This window comes from Manacus vitellinus, unplaced genomic scaffold (assembly GCF_001715985.3).
Source record: "Manacus vitellinus isolate BGI_N305 unplaced genomic scaffold, ASM171598v3 scaffold_41_pilon, whole genome shotgun sequence".
In the NCBI taxonomy this organism is placed as follows: Eukaryota; Metazoa; Chordata; class Aves; order Passeriformes; family Pipridae; genus Manacus; species Manacus vitellinus.
In genome coordinates this window covers 6,226,800-6,247,794 of record NW_021940545.1, presented here as the reverse complement: position 1 = coordinate 6,247,794, position 20,995 = coordinate 6,226,800, and the positions used below count along the sequence as shown (strand labels likewise).

At 53.7% G+C, this 20,995-nt stretch overlaps 1 protein-coding gene across 1 annotated transcript in view; it reads left to right on the top strand.

The window, feature by feature from the left end:
* The window catches only part of CEP164 (centrosomal protein 164), a 31,700-nt gene that overhangs the window by 10,074 nt on the left and 631 nt on the right, over nucleotides 1–20,995 (top strand). Inside the window, exons 8-30 of the mRNA XM_025895770.2 lie at nucleotides 2,306–2,383; nucleotides 3,379–3,456; nucleotides 6,600–6,685; nucleotides 8,361–8,492; nucleotides 10,099–10,311; nucleotides 11,460–11,591; nucleotides 11,779–11,995; nucleotides 12,576–12,653; nucleotides 12,914–13,045; nucleotides 13,305–13,427; nucleotides 13,514–13,657; nucleotides 13,872–13,955; nucleotides 14,330–14,398; nucleotides 14,746–14,924; nucleotides 15,269–15,395; nucleotides 15,793–15,860; nucleotides 16,030–16,237; nucleotides 16,574–16,681; nucleotides 17,337–17,451; nucleotides 17,962–18,306; nucleotides 18,507–18,573; nucleotides 18,877–18,993; nucleotides 19,766–19,856. Of these exons, the coding sequence (XP_025751555.1) occupies nucleotides 2,306–2,383; nucleotides 3,379–3,456; nucleotides 6,600–6,685; nucleotides 8,361–8,492; nucleotides 10,099–10,311; nucleotides 11,460–11,591; nucleotides 11,779–11,995; nucleotides 12,576–12,653; nucleotides 12,914–13,045; nucleotides 13,305–13,427; nucleotides 13,514–13,657; nucleotides 13,872–13,955; nucleotides 14,330–14,398; nucleotides 14,746–14,924; nucleotides 15,269–15,395; nucleotides 15,793–15,860; nucleotides 16,030–16,237; nucleotides 16,574–16,681; nucleotides 17,337–17,451; nucleotides 17,962–18,306; nucleotides 18,507–18,573; nucleotides 18,877–18,993; nucleotides 19,766–19,856 (2,991 nt within the window). The remainder of the gene's footprint in view (nucleotides 1–2,305; nucleotides 2,384–3,378; nucleotides 3,457–6,599; nucleotides 6,686–8,360; nucleotides 8,493–10,098; nucleotides 10,312–11,459; nucleotides 11,592–11,778; nucleotides 11,996–12,575; nucleotides 12,654–12,913; nucleotides 13,046–13,304; nucleotides 13,428–13,513; nucleotides 13,658–13,871; nucleotides 13,956–14,329; nucleotides 14,399–14,745; nucleotides 14,925–15,268; nucleotides 15,396–15,792; nucleotides 15,861–16,029; nucleotides 16,238–16,573; nucleotides 16,682–17,336; nucleotides 17,452–17,961; nucleotides 18,307–18,506; nucleotides 18,574–18,876; nucleotides 18,994–19,765; nucleotides 19,857–20,995) is intronic.

Sequence of the window (20,995 nt, the reverse complement as noted above, 5' to 3'; positions counted from 1 at the left end):
CTGTGTTAGTCACAGGCTTGTTCTGAGCTTCAGTCAGTGCCCACCTTCAAGTCTGTACTGCTGGAAGGTGGGATGATGATCCTGCCTACTGTTCTCTGCTTAAAACATGAGACAGAAGTAGAATGACCGGTGATGGTCTCTAACACATTCCCATCTCTTACTGAACAGATCTCATGTGGAAGCATAAATGGGTCTGCTGTGGAGCACATGGGGTGCTGCCCACTCTTGTCCACTGAGACCCTGTGAATGAAAAAACCAACAGATGAAAAAACCCAAGTGAGAGCCCAAGAAATGAATGAGATTATCTCAGTGAGGTCCCTTGTTTTGGAATGGGACTGTGTGAAAAGCAGTCAAACAGGTCTCAAAGTCACCCAAAGCTTTGTGATTTATTTTTTTTTTGCTGCTTGCTGTAGGAGAGCCTGTGCTATTCCTGACCCCTGCATCCCCCCAGAGAGAATGTTGTGGCTATAATTGTGTTTGACTTGCTGCCTAGAAGGAATCTTTAAAATCAAGACATGCTGAAGAAGTGCAAGAGTCTTCCTTGGATTCTGATGCTGCGTGCCCTCCATCTCCAGTTCAGATCCTTCCTGGAGATGCTGACAGCAGCCTGTCTGGCCAGAACAAGGAGGGCTCTGGTGGGGAACTTGCTGGGGATGAGGTACTGGACAAAGATGATGTTGAGGTGGAAGGTGACATCCCTGCAGCTGAGGAGCTGCCCCAGTCTGTGGGGGAAAGGAGCACAGCAAGGATGGATGTGCCCAGCAGTCCTGGACAGCCTGGAGCTGCTCCTGCAGCTGTGGAAGATGCTGAGGCAGATGAGCTGGGGAGCCTGGCTGCCACTGCTGACACCGTGTCCTGTGGAGAAAAGATGGTGGATGAAGTGAGGGAAGAAGCAGCAGCTGATCCAAAACCAGAGAGCAGGCTGGATGCTGGTGAAGTAAGAGACCTGCCTGCATGGTTTGGGGTTGGTGTTGGCTCTTCCTGTCGTCTCCTCAGGCCCTGACTCAGGAAAGCCCTTGGGGCACTGCCTCGTTTTCTGTGGAGCCAGTGCAAGTGCTTTCCTGGTCAGCAGGGTGTTCCTGGGGGGGCACAAAGTGCTCTGAATTTCCAGACTGGCGTTCCAGGATCGAGCTAGGCAGTCATTCTCTCCTGCACGCACCAAATGCTGTCCAAAGCCACTGACAGGCAAAACCTTCAGCTGCCAGGCGTGTTTTGAGTCTTGGAGGAGAAACAGTCTCAGCTTCCAGCGCTGCCGTCTGTCCTGAGCGAGCAGGTTTGAGGCTGGAGCTCACGCCGAGCCCAGCTGTCCGTGCTGCTTTGTCTCCCTCCTTCTGTTGTTCCTCTCAGCTTGTGCAGCGCTGGGGCAGGGTGTGAAGTGAGTGCCAGCCGCGAGATCCGCGCCGGGAGCCGCGAGGTCGGAGCGGGGAAGGAAGGAGCTCTGGGGCTGGCTCTGGAGCTCTCCTCTGAGCACAGAACCTCCCAGCCTGCCCACTCTGGGAGGAGAACTGGCCACAGCCGCTGCAGACCCGGGGGGGTTGGGTTTGCAGCCTGACAGGAGGCACCGAGTGTCACAGTGGCCTGGCCCCGCAGCTGGGCTGCCAGACAGGCACTGTCTGCTCGTGGTCATGCTCCAGAATAGGATCTGAGTTAGAGTATGGACTCTGATGAATGATCTCTTTCCAATCTGGCTGCCTTCCTGCTGATTTTGATGATTTCTCTAGTTCATTGATGCGTGATGTCTGTAAGAAATGATAAACCACAAAGCCGAGCCTGGAAAACATGCTCTGTCCTGAAGAGCTTAGAGCTGAAAGCACTGCTTTTCCAAACCCTTCCCTGGGTGCTTCTGCACCTGAGTTGTCCTGCTGAAGTCAACAGGGCCACGGGGTGTTCCCATTGAACAGTGGCTTCATGATGGTGGGAACGTAGCAGCCCTCACTGCACTTAGGCACAGCAAGATGAGCTTTTAAAGTGCTTTTAAGAGACCCTGGTACTGTTCTGGTGGTGGGCTGGGAGCTCTTAGAGCCGCAGACATCCTTGCAGATGAAGAGGGAAGCAAGTGCCTTTTATCAGGGGTGTTTGAAGAGCACTTCTCTGCCCTCCCCAGTCCCATCTCCTGCCCCTACCTGTGGTGTTTTGTGCTTGTCTTGTGGATCACACCCTTAGTGTCTGGTTCAGTCACCTCGTGTTTCCCGTGTTACAGAGGGGACAGATTTGTGTTCCCAGTGCCAGTTGTCCTGTTGGGAATGCCCAGGTGAAGCTGCAGGGGTAAGACATGTACAGGCTGTAACGTGCATTCTCCTCTCAGCTTTCAAAGGCGTCGGAGATCAGTGGGGAGGACCTGCATGTCTCCAACAGCTCCAACAGGGAGCTGGCTCAGCCTGTGGTGAGTCACCAAAAACTCCTTGTCCCTTGGGTGTGGGGCTTCAGGTTCCTCTGGGATGGTGCAGCCAGGGAGTGCTGTGCCTGCCTCTTGCAGTGCCCTCACAGCTGTGGCACAGGCCAGCAGTGTCACCCTGCCCCTCGCAGATTGGGGCTCTGGGTGAGGCAGAATCCCTGGAAAAGTAGGTCACACAGAGGTGGGACTGTGCTCAGATAATTGCAAAAAGGAAAATAATAAGCGGGGTAAAAACTGTGCTTTAAGGGACTCGGCAGCTTTTGCTTAGGGGGGTGTGTGTGGCTGGGAGACCTGGCTCTGGAGGGTGCCTGTGGGAGGGCAGGCAGGAGAGAAGCCCTGAGATGGGGGGAGATGCCCATCAGCATCTCTTCATCTCCACAGGAAGCTGCCATTGCCATCTGCCAGTGGGAGCAGAGGCAGCATGGCCAGCAAATGGCTGAGAATATCATTATTTATCGGGGTTGGTACAAGCCTGTGTTGGCAAGTGGCTCTGCCTTGTGTAGTGCTTGCCCACGGGCACGTGTGTGCACACACTGCCCTGTGCAGCCAAGTGCAAGGACCCCCACAGACTGCCAGGAGGGAGGATTGTCTTGGAAGATGAACAGCCTGTGGGAGCTGACTTTTAGGAAAAAATGAGAGGAAATGAATAATATCCTAAAGGGGAGCAGCAGAGGCTGGGGGAGGACATGTGCCCTTTGGATGTACCAGGTGTCACCCCTGCCTGCTGTGGCCAAAGTGGAAGGGTGCACTGGGAGTGTGGCAGAGCTCTCGGTCCCACAGTATCCTCCCTGTGTGGCATTGATGTCCCTGGACCCCACAGGGAGGGTTTCCTTAGGGATCCAGTGAAGGGAACTGCTGCTGAGCTGCTGTCAGTGGGGTGGGGAGTGGGGATTCCAAGCCATGGCAGGATTTTGGTCTCAGGATCTCTGGCAAACCCTGTGTGTTCTCATCAGGCACTGATCCTTTTCTGCTTTCTTCTTTAGGTGTTGGGCTTCCAGAGCCAGCTTCCTGAGGAAGTACTGGATGCAGGGGCTCCTGTCTTAGGCAGCCCCGTGTGCAAGGTGAGCTCTGTGTGTGTGATCAGGGGTGATCTGTGAACAGGCAGGTGAAATACTGGGGTGAGATGCACCACCAGTGTGATGCTGTCAGTGTGAAGGCTCTGCAGAGGTGAACAGTGAGGTGTCAGGGGTCAGAGCAGCACTGCCAGGGCACTGTTTTTGCTGCAGAGATGAGGTGCACGGAGCTACATAAAGAACATAAACCTTGAGTAGGGGATGGCTTCAGGGGTGCACACGTGCAGGCTCCCCTGTGTGCTTTCCCTGCCCCAATGAGTGTCAATAAATGGCTTTCCTGGGGAAAGATGGAAGTAGAATCTATTTTACTTTCTTCTTTTGTGGCTATATTCGTCCTTTTCTTTCACTTAAGCAGATAGGAAGGATTTGTGTAGCAGAAACACGATAGAATCAATGGGAAGAAAAGGAGGTTAACTCCCTCTGACAGATTTTGGTAGAGGGAAGCTTATTTTTAAGCATTTGGTTTGTCTTGCCTGCTTTCATGTGGAGGGAAAATGGGCTCCTTTCAGGGAGTCTGTGGCACTGTGTGAGCATATGCCTGTGCTCCTGTGCTGTGTTAGCCTGGGATGCAGCAGTGGCTGGGCAGTTCTGACTGGAGGTTGCTGTGCATCTTGGGTTTACCCTTGTCTTCCCAGCACGTTGCCAAGTTGGCTTCCTGAGCCCCACGTTCCTCTGGAGCTCTCCCGCTCCGTCCCGGCTGGCTGGGAGCGCCGTGGAGGGCAGGATCCAGCTGGGGTTACTCAGCCTTGTGCTGATTGTGAGTGATCAGCTGCTCTGGAGGAGACCCTGAGTGGCAAACTCCCCACCTGTCCAGCAGAGAGGAGCAATCCGGTTTGTGAGGTTGTGTCTGGAGGATACACCTGTCCTCTTGTGCCTAATAATGAGCATAATCAGATGTGAAGGGAAAACAAAACATATGCCTGCTGTGTTCCCCCTCTCCCTCCCTGCAGTGCAGGCACTGTGCATGCAAATGCTTGCTGGAGCAACCACGTTGGAGTTTATTACAGCCCTGTTTGGGGAGGGCTGGGTGTGAAATGGTGCTCCCTGCAGAACTGCAGCTGCTCTTTTGTGTCTGTACACAGAGGCTCGGCTGGAATGACTCTGGTTGTAGGAATGTGCCTGCTTCCATGTGTAAGGAGCCTGCCTTGCTTTGAATGTACTGGCAAAATGTTCTGTTGTTAAAAAACGACACCTCTGGAAGCTCCACGAGCACAGAATGGGAGGGGTTTGGTTGGTGTGTGTCTGGCAGGAGCTGTGGTGGCTGCAGAGGCTCTGTGGGATGTGTCCTGCTAGACCTGGCTGCCCTGCTGGCAGAGGGAAGGCTGCTCCTTCCACCCTTCCCCTACCAGAGACTGAAAGTGCAAGATGCAGATCATGGAGTGTAGAATATCCTGGGTTGGCAGGGACCCACAGGGATCACACCAAGTCCAACCCCTGGCCCTGAACAGGACAGCCCAGCAATCCCACCCTGTGCCTGAGAGTGCTGTCCAAACACTCCCTGAGCTCTGGCAGCCTTGGGGTTGTGCCCACTGCCCTGGGGAGCCTGGTCAGTGCCCAAACTTCAGGACAAAGGCAAAGCTGAAGTGCTCAGTGCTGGCACCTTGCTGTGCCCAGGGGGACGGGGGTGAGGAGTGGGATGCAGGCATGATCCGAGCTGATGTGAGATGCTCCTGCTGAGTCCCTTGGGATCTGTGCTGTGCAGAGGGAAGAGATGGCCCAGGGTCTGTCATTCCTGTTGTTCACACAACTGATTTTGTGTCTTGAGCGTGTGAGGTGTCCTCTGGGGATGCAGCTGGGGCAGGAGGGGCAAGGATCTGACAATTCCACAGACAGGGCTTAAAATCTACCCTCATTTCCTGCAGGCAAGTGCTGTCTTCACCTTCCAAATGTGTCCAGAGATTCCTGCAGCCCATGATTCCTGGGGAGGGACTGCCCTGTGGGGTAGAGGGGCAGCAGAAGGCCCATGCCTGGGCTCAGCAGAGGTGCCCTGTGACTGTTATCCTTCTCCATTTGTCTGGCTCCTTCCCGTTCCCAGGCAGCAGTGACAGAGCCCATTTTGAGCGAGGAAACATTTGCTGAGCTCCTCGTTCCCGGGAATTGCAGTCATTAGTTACAGGGGCAGGAGGGGGGCTGGGGCTGGGGGGCTGCTGCAGAGCTCTGCCCAGGCTGATGTGATGGAAGGTGACAGCACTTGCAGGGAATCCTTCTGCTGTTTGCTCCACTGAACATTTGCATAAATTACTGCTGTTTTAATTCTGTGTTGTTTTGGCCCTGCTCCACACACAGGAGGGGCTGGGCTCACCTGCTGGGTCCGTGGTCACCAAGAATTTATGAATGGGATGTGTTTTTGGGGACCCAAACTCTCAGCAGGGAGGGGGAGCCCTCGCTGCCTCCTGTGGAGCTGGCAGGTGAGGAGGGAAGTCCTTTCCCTGCCCCTGTGCTGTGGGGACAGAGGGATCTGGGAGCTGGCAGTGGGGAAAGGAGCAGGTGATACTATTTCACATTCAAATGTTGGTTATTCATATTTCCAGTATTTCCTGTGTCATAAATAAGCCAACTGAATGCTCAGGGGGCAGCACCCACCCTGATGTGTCCTAGAGGCAGAAATCCCTGGATTTCTGTGTGTGCTGCCCAGCACAAGCTGCCCTAGAACCAGGATGGGAGGCAGGACTGAGCCCTGATGTGATTCTGGTCCCAGCCAATACATCAGTTTGTTTTATGGCCCCACCACGTTAGTTTGTGTGTGACATTTCTCTTGTAGGAGATTTTTGTCCTGCATTTTTCAGGAAGTTTAGTGTTACTTGGGAATGTGAAATGACCTTCAGGTAAAAGCCAAACCTGTGTCCCAAGTGCTTAGTGCTGGCAGGGAGTTCATCTTCTGTACTGAAACAGCTGAGCTCCCAGGCTTCTTGTGCTTCTGGAAGCATTCCTGCAGGGCATTCCTGTGATGTTTGGAGCCCCTTGCTTACCCCCAGGAGAGGAGGCTGGCACATCCAACATTCTGGAACAGCCTGTGGATCTGTGTGGTCCCTGGGCTCAGTGCTGATTCCATGGACCTTCAGCAGAACCCCCTGTAAGGTCTTTAATGGTGAAGGAGCCACAAACTCCACCCTGTTTGCTTTTACCTGCAGGCCCAGGAGCTGGGAGAAGAGGAAAAAGACCAAAGCAAAGCCAGTACAGAGGAAGAGCAAAGCAAAAGAACAAAAGTTCCTGAGAGGTAGGTATGGTTCAAACAGAGAAACTCAGGAGGCATGGACAGCTCTGGCTCCTGGTGCCCTTCCTGCCTTGTCCTCCCTGCTCTGCTCACTGTGACCTGAACAGGAGTCCCCTGTACAACACCCTGAGGTGCTGCAGCTTCTCACAGGGTCTTTCCCACTAAACCTCTCCCTTCTCCTGCCACCCCCTCAGCACTCTCTCAGCACCACTTCTGGCTGGGTGAGCAGTGAAACTGCCTGTCCATCATTTCCTGGTGGCTGCTCCAGCTGTGGCTCTGCCTTCTGTCTCCCTTACAGCTCCTCTGTCTCCCTTACAGCTCCTCTGTCTCCCTTACAGCTCCTCTGTCTCCCTTACAGCTCCTCTGTCTCCCTTACAGCTCCTCTGTCTCCCTTACAGCTCCTCTGTCTCCCTTACAGCTCCCTGCCTGCTCTAGAAAGGTCCAAAAGTCACGCTCTTGCCAGGAGGGTGTGAACCTGTTCACGCTGTGCTGGGCCCTGTGGTGCTGAACCAGGGAGGATGTGGTCATTGGCTGTTGCCTGATGACTGTTCTGGTTCTGAGTCAGCCCCTCGTTTCAGCACTGGTCCTGCTGGGCTGCCAGCTCCCCCCTGGGCAGAGCCTGTACCTGAGGGCTCTCAGGGCCAACCTGGCACCTTTTTGTGGTGCCAGGAGAGTCCAGCTCTGATGTGAACAGTTCTCTTCTCTCTAGGCCACCACAGAGGTGACCTGGACCAGGTGTAAGCATTAAGCTGTTTTATATCCTGGTATGTGGACAGCTCACCAGCTGTTGCCCCAAGAGGAATGCTGGCTTCCCGACCCTCAGTTACCATGAGGACTAGGCTGTCTAGCAGAGCTGTTTTCAGCCTGTTTGTGGTGATTTGTTTAAAACTGTGCTAAGCAGTGAGCTCCCTGCTCCCTTGAGCCCCTCCTCCTTGGAGAGCTGCAGTGTGGCATTTACAGATGAGCTGTGTCAAAGCTCTTGGCCTCCACGCAGAGTTACATGTTCTCCAGGGCTCTGGGAACCAAGGAGCTGTTGCCTGTGCCAGGAAAACTTGTGAGCAGAAGAAACTGCAGCCCATCTTAATGACTGGCTGAGTGACATGGGATTTGCAGCCTTGTTCTTGGAGAAGCTGTTTGTGTGAGGGTCCCCAAAAACGTGTTCTGCCTGCAGGAATTCTCTTTATCACTTGATACCTGCTTGCCAGCTGAGCATCCTCTCCTCTCTGCCTGTAAAGCTGCTTGTGCTTGCCTTGTCTCTCCTTTCTGTACTTCCAAGATGAAGCAGGACTGTAGATACAAACATGCCTGCCAACACTTCCATCTGCAATTTGGACAGCAGTGTGAGTGTTGCTGATAGGGCTGATGTACCTTGGGGACATTCTCCAAGAACCTGGAAAGGGGGGGGATAACCCAGGGAAGGCATCCAGCATTTTGAGACCGGCACCTGTTACATCCTCAGCTGCCTGTTAGTCTGCTATGAGGTGGTGGGAATGGTGTGGAGCTTCCCTGTGGCTTTGGCAGCCCCGTGTTGGGTGTTTGTGTCCCGTTGGCAGCCGTGGCTTGGTGCCACCTCTGTCACCTGCGTGTCCTGCCGTCCCCTGCCTTGTCCACCTGCAGCAACCACTAGCCTGAGCTGAGCTAACATGGCCTTCTGTCCCCTCTTTTTGTGCTGCAAAAGCGAGAGGGATCTCGGTGCTTGTGAGACACCAGAGGAGTGTTTGGGTTTAGAGAGCCCCGATGGGGAGGAGGCGGCGGAGGGGTCGCTGGGCAGCCCGATGGATCCAGAGGAGCTGTCTGCCCCACGGGACACGTAAGGGCTTCCCTTCAGTGGCTGGTGTCGTGATTGTGACAGCTTGTGTCCTTTTGTCCCCCTCTGTGCTGGGCTCGCGTGTGAACGGGAGCTGTGGTTTGGTGGGCACGGCACAGCTCGTGTGCACATCCCAGCAGCTGTGCTGCTGTGGGGTGCCAAGTGAGCAGTCTGTGCTGGGGAGGGCCAGAACAGCAGCTCAGCCCTGGGGGTCTGTGGCTCAGGACTCTGGGGTGAGAAGGAGCTGTTTGCCTTGTCTTTGGGAGAGCCTCCTCCGTGCTGGTGTCGCTGGCGAGGCCGCGAGTGCCACCCTGCCTGAGAAAGGCTTTGGGTGGTGCTGAGATGGGGGAACAGCAAAAACCCAACCAGTCACCCCAATTTTACAGCCACTAGGAACAGCATTGAAATAATGAAACGCTGAGGTCAGAGCTCCTGCCCGAGCCACCCTTCTGTTGCTGCAATTCCAGTGGTATTTGTGGATCCGTAGCTGCAGCTCCTCTGTGACAGAGGAGCTCAGTCCCTGCGATTGTGCTGACTTTGCATTCTGTGTCAGATGACACATCAGCAGATGCAACTGGAAAAATTAGGCAGCGTCTCCTGGGACAAGGTGGGGGAGAAGGATCTGTGCTGTGGAGGCCTGTGCAGTGTCTCCCCTGTTCTGCTGGGAATTGTGGTGCTGTGCAAACCTGTGTGTGCTGGGTCTCCTTTGGAGCAGGAACTGGGGCTAAAGGAAGAACATGATGAAAAGGTGGAAGTGGCTGAATTGCTCTGCAGAGCAGCCTGATAAAGGACACCTGCTGCAGGTGGCATTATGGGGAGCACCAGTGAAGCAGGATTTTTGCAGAACCCCACTACCTTCCTGTCTTGTTCTTTTTGCTAATGGCTGCAGAAGTGACCTTTTCTCTTCTGACTCGAGGCTCTATAACTGGGGCTGTTACTTCCCTGATTCCTGGCAGAACAGAAGTCACTCTGCCTTATGCTGGCAGTCTCACAGCACAGTGAGACCTTCCTGCTCCAGCTTGCACTAGCAAAGAATGAAAATTTTTCTTCATACACTAATCTCAATTTTCCCCTCCTTCCCCTTCAGCCTCTCTCAGACCTTATAATTTTGCTACTGTCTGTCTGAAAAAAAAACCACCTTAATTAGAACCAGACTGGGTTTGAATTTTTGGAGTGCTGGGGGCTTTCTGTTGCCTGGAGTTGGCAAACTCCCAGCACACTTCAGGTTGCAATTGCAGAGAAATACCTTGTCCATCAGAAGCACCAATCCCTGGGCTGGAAGCAGGTGCTGGTGGCATCTGCTCCTGTGCCTGCCAGCCTGGCCAGGGCTTTGTAGCTACTAGATCCTTCATGATCTTGTATTGCCCTCACAAGGTGAGCTCTGGTGGACCAAAATCCGAGTTGTTCAGGAGTGCTGCTGGGGCTGGGTCTCATTTATCAGTCAGAGCTGATGATCCACCAGTGGTGGGCCTGAGTGAGGCTTCTGAACTAGGGGGTTCTGAGATTTTTGGTGTGGGGTTGATACTCTTTGGGGGGGATGTTGTTGTTCCTTTTGTGTTACTCCGTTTTCTGTCGCCCTTTTGCCAAAGGACCTTTCTCTCTTTGGTAGGCAACCTGAGGAGGAAATCAAGGACCAGCAGTCCTTGAACCAGCCTAGAGAAGAATCCCTGGAGGAAATAGCCAAGAATGTGGAGACAGAGCTTGAGCAAGAGGAAATTCATTTATTTCAAGCAAAGGAGGAGAAAATTCAGCAATTCCAGGAGGAGACAAGGCAGGAGGAGGAAGCAGAGAAGCTTGATCAGCAAAAAGAAAAATCCCTCAGGTACTTGCCTTTTTTACTCCACCTCCCCTGAGCCTTTCCAAGCTGGGATTTCATTGCTGCTGGTCACAGACCCTGTGCTGTGGTAGCCACCACCTTGGAAGTGGTGCTGCTTCCCAGAGGTGTGGGAAAGGAGCAAGATCCAGGCTCTCAGGGAGGAGGAGGAGGAATGTGGGCCTTGGACAATCCTGTGCATGAGGATCTGCACACCTTGGGATGGACAGTGCCCTGCTGTCAGAGCACAGGCAGCCTCAGGAAAGAGCTCTCCAGCACTGACAGGAGAGCATCTTCCCACCTCCTGTGAGATGAGCTCTGATTCCATGCACACGCAGCCTTTGGAACTTGTCTCTTATGTTTAACCTGGGAGAAGTTTCCAGCTCAGTGCTTGGAGCTTTGCCACCTGGCAGATGTTCAAATCCTGGGCTAAATGGTCGTAACAGGACTGGAAATGGGAGTGTTAGAGGAGATGAGGTTACCCCAGAGGGTCTATCTGGAGCTCTGATGCTGCATGTTTTACAGAGGGACTTCCAAACAAGGCTTCCAGGAATAGGGCAGAAGGGATGGCTGTGTGAAACCCAGGATCTGAGAGCAACACTGGGAGCTGTGTCCTTTCCCTGGGGGAATTTTTCTCTTGAGGCTTGTATATTATTTTGGTGGACTTGATACTTATGTTCTTAGCACACTGAGCAGCCAGAAACAGCATCTTGACATGAGATGTCCTGGGGATGCAGTCTGGGTGTGAAGGAAGATGCAGAAAATGCACCTGAAGGGGAAAACGTGTAGTAAGAGGTGTCATGTGGAAATATGGAGCTTCCAGATGTACTAACGCATCCAGGTACCTTGCCTGGGAGCCTGCATCCATTTAATGAGAGTTGATTTCATTTACCTGCAAAAAAAATCCCCAAACTAAGTGCGGCGTGTTTTAAAACCACACTGCTCAGGTGTGATGCTGGGGCTGCATCTCCTGTGCCAGCAGCAGGTCCTGCAGGTGTGGGGGAAATGAAAGATCTGGAGCCCTGAGAGAGCATAATTTGGGCAGGTACAGCCAAGTTGGGAGCAGCAGCTGAGCTATAGCCCTTGGGGAGGTGATTGGAAGGTTTTAAAACCTCCTGAACCTTTCTTCTTTTTCTTTCTGGCTGCTCATCTCCCAGGACTCCAGGAGAAGACTTGGCAAAGGTTTCTGAGGAGGAAGAGCTGCGTGTCAGAGAGGAAGAAGCTGAGAGACTGGCGAAGCTGAGAGCCAAGATCGCCTCAGAGACCGAGGCAGAGGAGGAGAGGATGAGGTGAGAAGTTGTGCTGCCATCCCCGGGGATACAAACCGGGCTGGGCTGGCAGGGAAGGATCTTGCATGCCACCAGCAGCTGCTCAGAGTGGAGGTTCAGAGCTGTTTCCCTGCTGTGGCAGCAGGTCTGAGCCCTGACTGGGCAGGACTGAATCCTGACTTCTGTGTCCTTGTTACAAACCCACCAGGGCAGAGCAGGAGGCCACGCTGCAGAAACTAAGGGAGGAGTGGGAATCCCAGCAGCTGAAGGAGAAGGAGAGCCTGGAGAGGAAGCAGCAGCTTGCCTTGGAGGAAATGAAGCTGGAAATGGAGGAAGCCCAGCAGAAAGAGATCAGGGAGCTGGAACGAGAGAAGGAACAGTTCCTGAGCGAGGTCAGGGACAGGTTAGACAGGGAGAAGAAGAAGGTGAGATCTTTGTTACAAATCAGGGTCAGCCCCGAGCTGTTCCTGCTGACCTGGCTGGCACTGTAGTGCTGAAACGCTGGGATTTAAATCACACCTGTGTGTTTATGATGCACTTAAAGCACAAAGGGAGGGTGCCAAGTGGGCTGTTAGGGGCACACTGAGGAGGGGAGAACTCCCCCAGTTGTTATTACAATGGTGATTAACTAACAATTGTTTAAATAGCCACGTTGAATTTGAAGACGAGCAGGATAGTTGTGTGTCTTGCTGAGCTAAACCGAGCTCTGTTATCAGATCAGAACTAAATGAAACCACTTTATCAGCTCCAAACACCACTTTGGGTACAGCTTTAGTCCTCCAGGGACATGGGGAGTCCTTGAATGGGGCAGTTTCTAGTTTTTCTAGCACAGCATGATTGAGATCCATCGAAACCCCTGGGAGGGGGAAAGCACAGAGAGAGTAAAGGCACCTTGTACGTGATCCAGTTTGGAAGGGGGTTACCATTGTTCTTTTTGATGCTTACGGATAGAATTTAATTGCAAATCCATCATGTCCCCAGACTGCTTTGCTCGTGTTTCCACAGGCAGTAGAGGAGCTGGAGAAACAGTTTGCAGGTGAACTCCAGCAGCTGAAGTCTGCAGCAGAAGAGAAGCACCGTGAGGTAAAGACGGTGTCCTCAGTATGTGAATTGTTGGGTTTTTCCTCACACACTGTCACCAAAGGTGGCCAGGGAGGGCAGCATTAATTTTTTTTCCACTTCCTCACCGTGGTTCTGGTCTGTCTCAGCATTTGGCCATGCTCCAGGCAGGGGGTGGTGAGACTGCAGGCAGGGCTCTGCCGTGCTGCTGGCTCCCTGTAGGAGGGCACTGAATGGAGCCTGTCGGAGGGGTGACGAGTCTCTGTGGGTGGCTTTCATGGCAGGTCATTTCCAGCCTGCAAACCCAGCTAGCAGAGGCACAGAGCAGCCAGGAGGCTCAGCTGCGTGAAGACTTGCAGAGAGCGGGTCAGAAAGTGCAGCAAAAAGCCTTCCAAGTGAAGGAATACGAGCGGGAGGTGAGTGTTCCCCCACCTTCTCTCCCCAGGGGTGTGGTGAGGTCTGAGAGCCCACGTCCCCTGCCCAGGGGTGACAGTGGTGCCTTAGGGGAGAGGATATCTCACCTCACTGGGGTGAAGCCTTTGTGCTCCCCAGACCACAGCCTGATCACACTCTGGATTTCAATCCCTGGGCTCGTGTGGGAGGTTGATTCCTGGGGATTCCCTGTCATGCAGTGCTGTCGTTCAAAGGGAACATCTTTCCCTTTCATCCCCACAGCTCAGCGAGCTCATGAGCGAGAAACGGCAGGAGGTGGAAAGAGACCACGAGAGGAGGATGGAGAGGATGAGACAGGAGCACAGGGAGGCCTTAGCCCGGATTAAGGAGCAGTTTGAGGAGGAGGTACCGCTCTCCAGAGAGTGTCCCATGTGTCTGTTCACTTGTGAGAGCCCTGTGCTGCACTGAGGGCTTTTCCTCTCCCCACTCAGGAGCGGAGGCGGAGGTCAGAGCTGCTGCAGAGGGTGCAGAGCGAGACCCTGCAGCTCTGGCAGTCCCACAACGCCGAGGTGAAGGCTCTGCAGGAGGAGCTGGAGGGGAGGCTCACTGACCTGAAGCACAGGCACAGGGAGAAGGTGAGGGGCACCCCTCTGCTCCGTGTGACCTGGCTGCTTCGGGGTGCCCAGGGTACCCCACACCTTGTGCCCCTGCCACCCTCCACAGCCCAGGGGGACTGACACGAGTAACAGGTCATGCTTCCCAGCCCGTGTTGTCCCCCCTGTGGCAGAGCTCTGCTAGGTGAGGGAGGAATTTGTACCATTCTCTCTTTAACTCAGTGTCTCTGTGCAGGAAAGAAAAATCCAGGATGCGGAGAACGAGCTTGAAATACGTGCAAAGAGCCTCCAAGCCAGATCAGAGCAGCTCCTCAGCCAGGTGAGTCGGCCTGGTGGGCTCACAGGAGTTCCCTTACCTGTGCCAGTCCTGCTTCCTCATGGGGAGCTGGTCAGAAATGCTCAGCCAGGGCTTCTACTGCTGTCCCAGTTGCAGGTACAACTTCCATCTCAGGTCAGAGCAGGGCTAAGCATTCCTGGTGGTGCAGCCTCAGGGCTGGTGTTTGCAGTGAAAGCCTGAGCTGTGGGTTTGCTCAGTGCTTTGGGGGATAGTGAGTGACTGTGAGAGGAGCAGAGGGATCATGAAGCAAATCTGACAGTCCTTGGGGATTTTGAAACTTGGGCCTGATGTCTGTCCTTGAGGTGGTGCTCAGTCTCCTGGCTCTGACACTCACCTGCTCTCTCACCTGTGCCCAGGAGGAGGACCTGCGAAGGAAAAGGCAGCAGCTGCTGGATGAGGACAGGAGGACACAGCTGGAAAGGGATGTATGTATGCCTGAGCTCTGGACAGGGGCTGTGCTGCTGCTGGGGCTGAGGGCACCATGCTGGAAGTGTGGCTTTAAAAAGAAAAGAAACCATTGCTTCCAAACCGTGAGGCTGAAAATCCCTCCCTGCCCCAGTCTGGAGTGCCATCCTGCTGGGAGGGGGATTAACTCCGAGCTGTTTCCCAAAGAGAAGAGACAGTCCTGCTTTTCCAGGACTGGGGTGTGTGTGTGTGCAGCTCTGGACCCCTGTGAGCCGTGCAGGCAGCGAGCCCTCGTGTGCTGTGTGTGCCTCTTATTTTGGTTCTGGGGAAATGACCACGAGGGATTTTTTTTTTTGTTTTCTTCTAGGAAGCTGCTTTGGCCTCTCAGCTGCGCCTGGAGGAGAGCAGGAAGGAGCATGGCAGCCTCCTGGAGTCCGTCCGGCAGCTGAGGAAGTCTCTGGAAGAGCTGCAGGACCAGAAGGCTGAGCTGGAGGCCCAGGTGGACCTGCTGCAGACCCGCAGCCAGAGGCTGCAGAAGCGCATCGGGTGTGTAGGAGCAGTTTCCCTCCCAATCAGTAGCTCAGGGTGGGAATTTGCTCCTTTACCTCTGTTCCTCAGGTTTGTTTGTCCCCTCCACACCTGCCTCGTGTGGTTAGTGAGGTGCTGTGAGAGGGGCACTGAAATGCAGAGACTTTCCTGAGGTGGCTGAGCTGCTGGGGAAGGTGGGAAGCGGTTTCCCTGCCCAGCCAGGGGTTATGATTGGCACAGAACCAACACTGGTGCTGTCTCACACACCTGTGGCCCTTTCCCTCCTGGAATCTGGACACCACTGCAGCCAGGATGGACTGCAGGCTAATCAAGTGCCTCCACTGTTTCCTTTCCTGTGGCAGTGAGCTGGAGGAAGCAGTCAGGAGCAGGCAGGAGACTCTGAAAGAACTGGAGGCAGAAGAGAGTGTGGAGTCCCCAAGAAAGCAATCTGAGCTCCGTATTGAAGACCTGAGAGAAAGTACTCAAGCTGTGAGTAAAGCAGACTCTGAAGGTGTTTGCTTTGTGAGATCTGAGGCTGTAACTCTCTTGAAAATCCCAACTTTTGTTCCTTCTGTGTGAAATCATTTGAGGGGATGCATTTCTCTTTGCCACTGTGTTCAGTAGTATTTGCTGATTTCTATCTGTTATTAGTGGGTGGAGAGGAGTGTGGGATACTGGAGTCAAAAGCAGGGCTTGAGTTGGAATAGAAATGTCTGTCTCTCCTTCAAAAATCACATGAAGAACATCCCAGGCACAGTTTTTGGATCTAGGCAGTACCATGGTGATGTCATTCCAAGTTTTTACTCCTAATGGAATTCTTACAGGAGCCCTGGGGTTCTGTTTCCCATACATGTTTCTTAATTTCTGAAATGCTTTACCTCCTCAGCCCTCATCCAGAGAACTTGCTTCCTCAGCCTCTCAGAGCCACGAGGAAAGCGACTTCCAGTGTGATCCGTGAGTATCCACGTGCCCCAAAGCCTTTCTTTTCGCTCTGGTTTTCCAAGCAAATGCTTTAGCTTGGATTCACACACGGTGCACTGACAGTCTGGTTTTTGGGAGGTGCTGTGTGAGGCGTGCAGGAGGGCACAGGCAGCCAGGACTCACACCTGCCTCTCTGCTCCAGTGTCCGGAGCTACATCTCCGCGGAAGGGGCCTCCCTCCGGAATGCCAAGGAGTTCCTGCGGCACCAGACCCGCTCCATGAGGAGGAGGCACTCAGCACTGAAGGCTGCGAGGGTGCAGTGGCGCCAGGACCTGCAGAGGGCACAGGAGGCACTGCAGGATCCCCACAGCTCCCAGCTCCTGGAGGGCATGCGCCAGAACCTGGAGGAGGTGAGCCCTGAGCTGGTTCACAGGGGGTGGACACTGTGGCTGCACAAACAATCCCACAGCCCTGGGATCAATTCCTGGCTCTGCAGGTGTGCTGACCCTGTTGGAAGTGGGGTTTGGAAGTAAAACCTTCTTTTCCTTGGGCTTTGAGCCATGTGCTCTGCTTGCTGTCCACACCACTTCCCGAGCTGTCGAGGACTTGGGGGCAGTTTCGCTCCAGCAGCATCATTTCCTGTGCTGAGCAGATTGAGATAATGAAAGTCACCCTGACTGGTAACAGATCATTTTCTGTCATTCTGGTTTAATTTCCCTCCTTGCCTGGCTGTTGATCCCCTGCAGGAGGCCAAGCACTTGGACAAGATGAAGTCGGCCATGCAGAAGGGGCAGGTGCTGCTGCAGAAGAAGGAGGAGAAGCTCAGCCAGCTGGAGTCTTCACTGCTGGAGGAGGTAACACCAGCATCACTCCCAGGGTCTTCCCAGCTGCATTCCCCGTGCCCAGAGCTCTTGGCCTCCTCCCCCAGGCTGGAGGCCCTGAGGGACTGGTGGTCCCTGTGAGGACCCTTTAGCTGGTGGCCAGAGACTGGAGTTTGCCAGCAGAGCTGGATTTTGAAACACATTCTGTGAGATCACAAAAGACTGTTGAGTGTGTGGCTGCAGAGAGCAGCCTGGAAAAGAGCCTAGAGAAAACAAGGTCTGGGATGGAGTCTGCTCTCCTGACCAAGGCAAGCCTTGGAATGTCTTTGGCTCTGCCTGGGACCACGTGGCCTTGGGCAGGGCAGCAGCAGATGCAAGAGCACAGACTTTGGAGGGTGCAAAGAGGGAACCCAGCCCTGCAAGAGTTCTGAGGGTTATTTAAAGCACAAAACACGTTGCCTCCTGTCTAGAAGGGCCAGTTCACATGGCTGTTGGATTTGGCCTCTCACACTTCCAGAGCCTAAGCAGCCTCTTGATACTCAGATTTTGCTGTCAGGGACTGAAGACGAGTTTGCCTTCACTTGACCTGTGCCTGACTGAGTAGACAAGCTGTAGGCAGATTTCCAGCAGCTTTTATGTTTCAGGGATGATACAGCAGGTTTTGTTGCTTTGTTTTCCTCCTGAGCAGCTCTCAGATGAGGATACACTGAAGAGTGCTGCCTGCAAGAAGGTGGTGACTTTTGATCTGAGTGACTCTGAGGACACAGAGAGTGCATCCATTGGAGAACTGTGTCAGCCTAAATGTAAGTGCCTGACTGGCTCGGTGTGCTGTGCCCAACCTGTGAGGCTCTAGACCTATTCTGGCTTTGCCTTGCACCTCTCTGATGATGTTCTCACTTGTGCTCAGTGGTGTCTAAGGCAGGTCTGGTTTTCATAGCTGGGACTGCTCTGTGCATGAAACTTGATTGGAAAAACTTGTTTCCTGCCTGTAGTGGCAGATAAGAGGGATGGAGACTGTGCACAAACTTGCCCTTGAAATCTCTGTGCATTGTAAAATCTGGTTGCAGCTCTTCCCTCTGCTGCTGCAGAGCTGTATTGCTCTTCTGCAGGAGTCTGGGTTTCCCCTTCTTCACATCCAAGGCAGGAGAGGCTGCTGCAATTCCCTCTCTGCTGCATGTGCTTTTTGTTGGCCTTCAGTTGCCTGTGGCTGGAGTTGTGCAGGGGAGGAGGGGCAGGAGGGTTGGGTTGCTTGCACAAAGGCTGCTCTTGTTAGCACTTGCCTGCGACCCCTTTTTTCTCCTCTCTTTCTTCAGTTGATTTGAGGATGGATTTATGGCCTGTCCCCCAGCTGGACAAGATCCAGCACTTGAGGGACTCTCTGCAGTGTATCACCAGTGAGCTGAACGGGGTCCTGGGTGTCCTGGACTCCCTGAGCCATCACCACACCCCTCTCTTCGCCTCGACAGCCCGTGATGGCATCCCTCTGTCCACATATTCCTCCTTGGCAGGCCTGCAGGCAGGCAGCTCCCTGGGGGATATTTCCAGGGTGCCTTCCACTGACAGGTGGGCCTGGAACAGTGGGCTGAGCACTGGTGTCTCCATCTCAGGGCGGTCAGTGGACAACATCCTGGCAGAGAAATGGCACAGGTATTTCCCAGGTGAGTCTCCTGTCCTTAATCCGTTCTTCTTCCTTGCCTTCAGCTTTTGATTTCTCAGCCCTGCAAGTTCTGGCTGTCTCACCCTTCCAATGCTGGAAGGGCAGATGCACTGGAGCCGCTGATAGGAAGGGTGCTAATGGGATAAGGAGTGATAAGGAATGTTGATTTTGGTGAGTCTGTATTTAATGTCTGTTTTCCAGATGGGATCTCATCGCTCAGTGGGAATCCCAAGCCTCTGGACAACAAGCTGGGATACATACCTGCAGAGTAAGGGTCTTCTTCCTTGAGATGTTCCACTGTGCTGCTGTCACTTCTCTGGGATGATTATTGGGTCACATACATAGCTAGCAGATAACAAATTGTAAATTACGTGTTGGTAACAACATGTTACATATTAAAAATAACAATAACAAATTACATATTAAAAATAATATATTAATAAGTTATCACATTAGCTGTTCACTGCCACGTGCTCAGGTGAGCTCCTTCTATAACAACCCATCACTTTCTCATCCGTTCTGCCCAGACCTCTCTTTCCCACCCACCCTCTCACTCTCTCATGTGCCACAGTGAACAAATCCGGCAGCTGCAGCATTCCAGGCTCCGTGAGCAGGGGAAGATGAGCATCGAGGGGATGATCGAGAGCAACAAGAAATGGCTGAAAAGCTTCAGGAAGGACTCAAAAGCGTATCCTTTACCTGGGTCTGGCCTTTAATTGTGTTCCTGCTCCCTGCAACAGGCAGGAGGAGGTGAGTGAATTGGGAGCACCAAAGCTTAGTGTCTGGTTCTGCAAAGGAATGTGGTGCTCAGCAGTTAGAGCATGAGCGACCTGTTTGCTGCTCCTTGAGCTGTACATGACTGAGGAATTCTCCTCCCTTCCTTTCCCTGCTTGTGATGCCCTTTAGGGATGCTGCTCTGCCATAAAAGAGCAGTTAGAGCTGGTAATGTGAGAATTTAGAAAATGTGAACCAAACAGTGCAGAGTGGAGGAGGTGGCAGGGAAGAAGGGGGTCTGCCACGGGCAGGCCCTGCTGGGCAGCCCAGGATGAAGTGAGGGCACCTGGAGACATGTTGACCTGGCACATGGGGTGGCCACAAGGGCTGGGCTCCTCCTGGAGCTCTTCTCCCATTTCAAGGCATCTTGCAGCATGAGGTTGGATCCAGAGGGCAAGACCTCTCTGTGCTGTTAGCAGGGATGTTTCCAGGCTGTGTGGTATGTTGGTGTCTCTTCCAGTGTTCACTGTAAGCAGCAAATCCCTGGGGCCTCTGTGCTGTCCTGAGCCTGGTGCATCTCTGAATTCCCTAATCCCCCTTTAATTCCATTTGACTGGGATGCAGCAGGCTAAATACAGCATGTGTGCACAAGGCTGGCTGTGTACCTCAGTACCTGCCCTGTCTGGCTGTGCTCAGGTGTGCTAATTCCTGCTCTAAGCCAGGCTTTTCCTTCACCCGACTGCCAGACCTCTCTCCCCACGTGCACAGAAGCCCCCGGCCAGCAGCACCAGCCCCAGCCTCCTCCAGCTGGGAATGGATGAAAACAGGCAAATTAAGGTGTACCACTACTGAAAGGTGGGGGTTTTCTCTGGAGAGATGGTGGGGGTCTCCCTGTGGTGTGCTGGGTCTCAGTGATGCCCACTCAGCCACCACTGCTGAGTCTGTGTGTCCTTGAAAACAAGTCTCTTTGCAAGAGAGTGGAGGAAGCAAACTTCCCAGGTGGATTCTTCTAATCCTGTAATGTGTCCAAATATACTTTATAGACTATTTAATCCAGCGGTGACATATCAGGGCTTCGATAAATCAACATTTCCCTCATTAGTATTCTAGCAGTGGTGAGGCAGAGCTGTGAATCATGGAGGACTTTGAGTAACTGGTCAAGGGGGAGGATTTGAATCCAGCTGAGACTGTGCTGGAGAAAACGTGTCAGGAAATGAGCCCAGCAAATGCTCCATGGCAGGTGGGCCGTGTCAGCTGGCCTGTGGCACGTGTGAGCAGGGAGAAGGAGCAGTGGAATGGTGCAGAGTCTGGGGACAAAATCAGGGAATGACAGATTCTGGCTCTTGGGGAATGTTCTGCTTGTTTGGGGTGGAAGCAACAGGAACTGAGCCAGGAGTGGCTCTCCATGGCAGCGTTGGACAAGCAGTCCCTGCTCCTCTCTGTGCCAGACTGGCCAGAGCTGCTCAGCCAAGCAGCTGTGGGAGCTCTGTTCCTGTGCCATGGATGTGCCAATGGCAACGGGAGCAGGGATGGCAGGGGAGTGTGAGGAGTGTCTGCTGGTGCAGGCACTGCTGAGGAGCTCAGTCTGCTGTGAATGTCGAGACAGAGCCCCACCTGCTCCTTCCATGCCCTGGGAGAGGGATCCAGGGCTCAGCTCAGCAGCTGGGCTCTGTCTGTATATACAGCCCTGTCTGTATATTCCCTGGGCAGGGCTGGGGAGCCCTTGGCATCCAGCCTGAGCCTGGCCTGGCTGCTCCTGCAGCAGCTCCACAGGGATCCTGGGAGAGGAGAGTTGTGGGACGGGCTCTGGAGACTGGAAAGCTGGCTGAGGGGTTGGGGTGAGCAGCTCCTGGACCTCAGCTGCGAGATGGTGGCTCGTGGCTTTGCTCCCTGGGTGGCTGCAGTCGTGTTCCTTGGGAAAGGCCGTGTCCAGAGTGTATCCCAGCCCCCTGGGATGCACGAGGGGGCAGATGGTG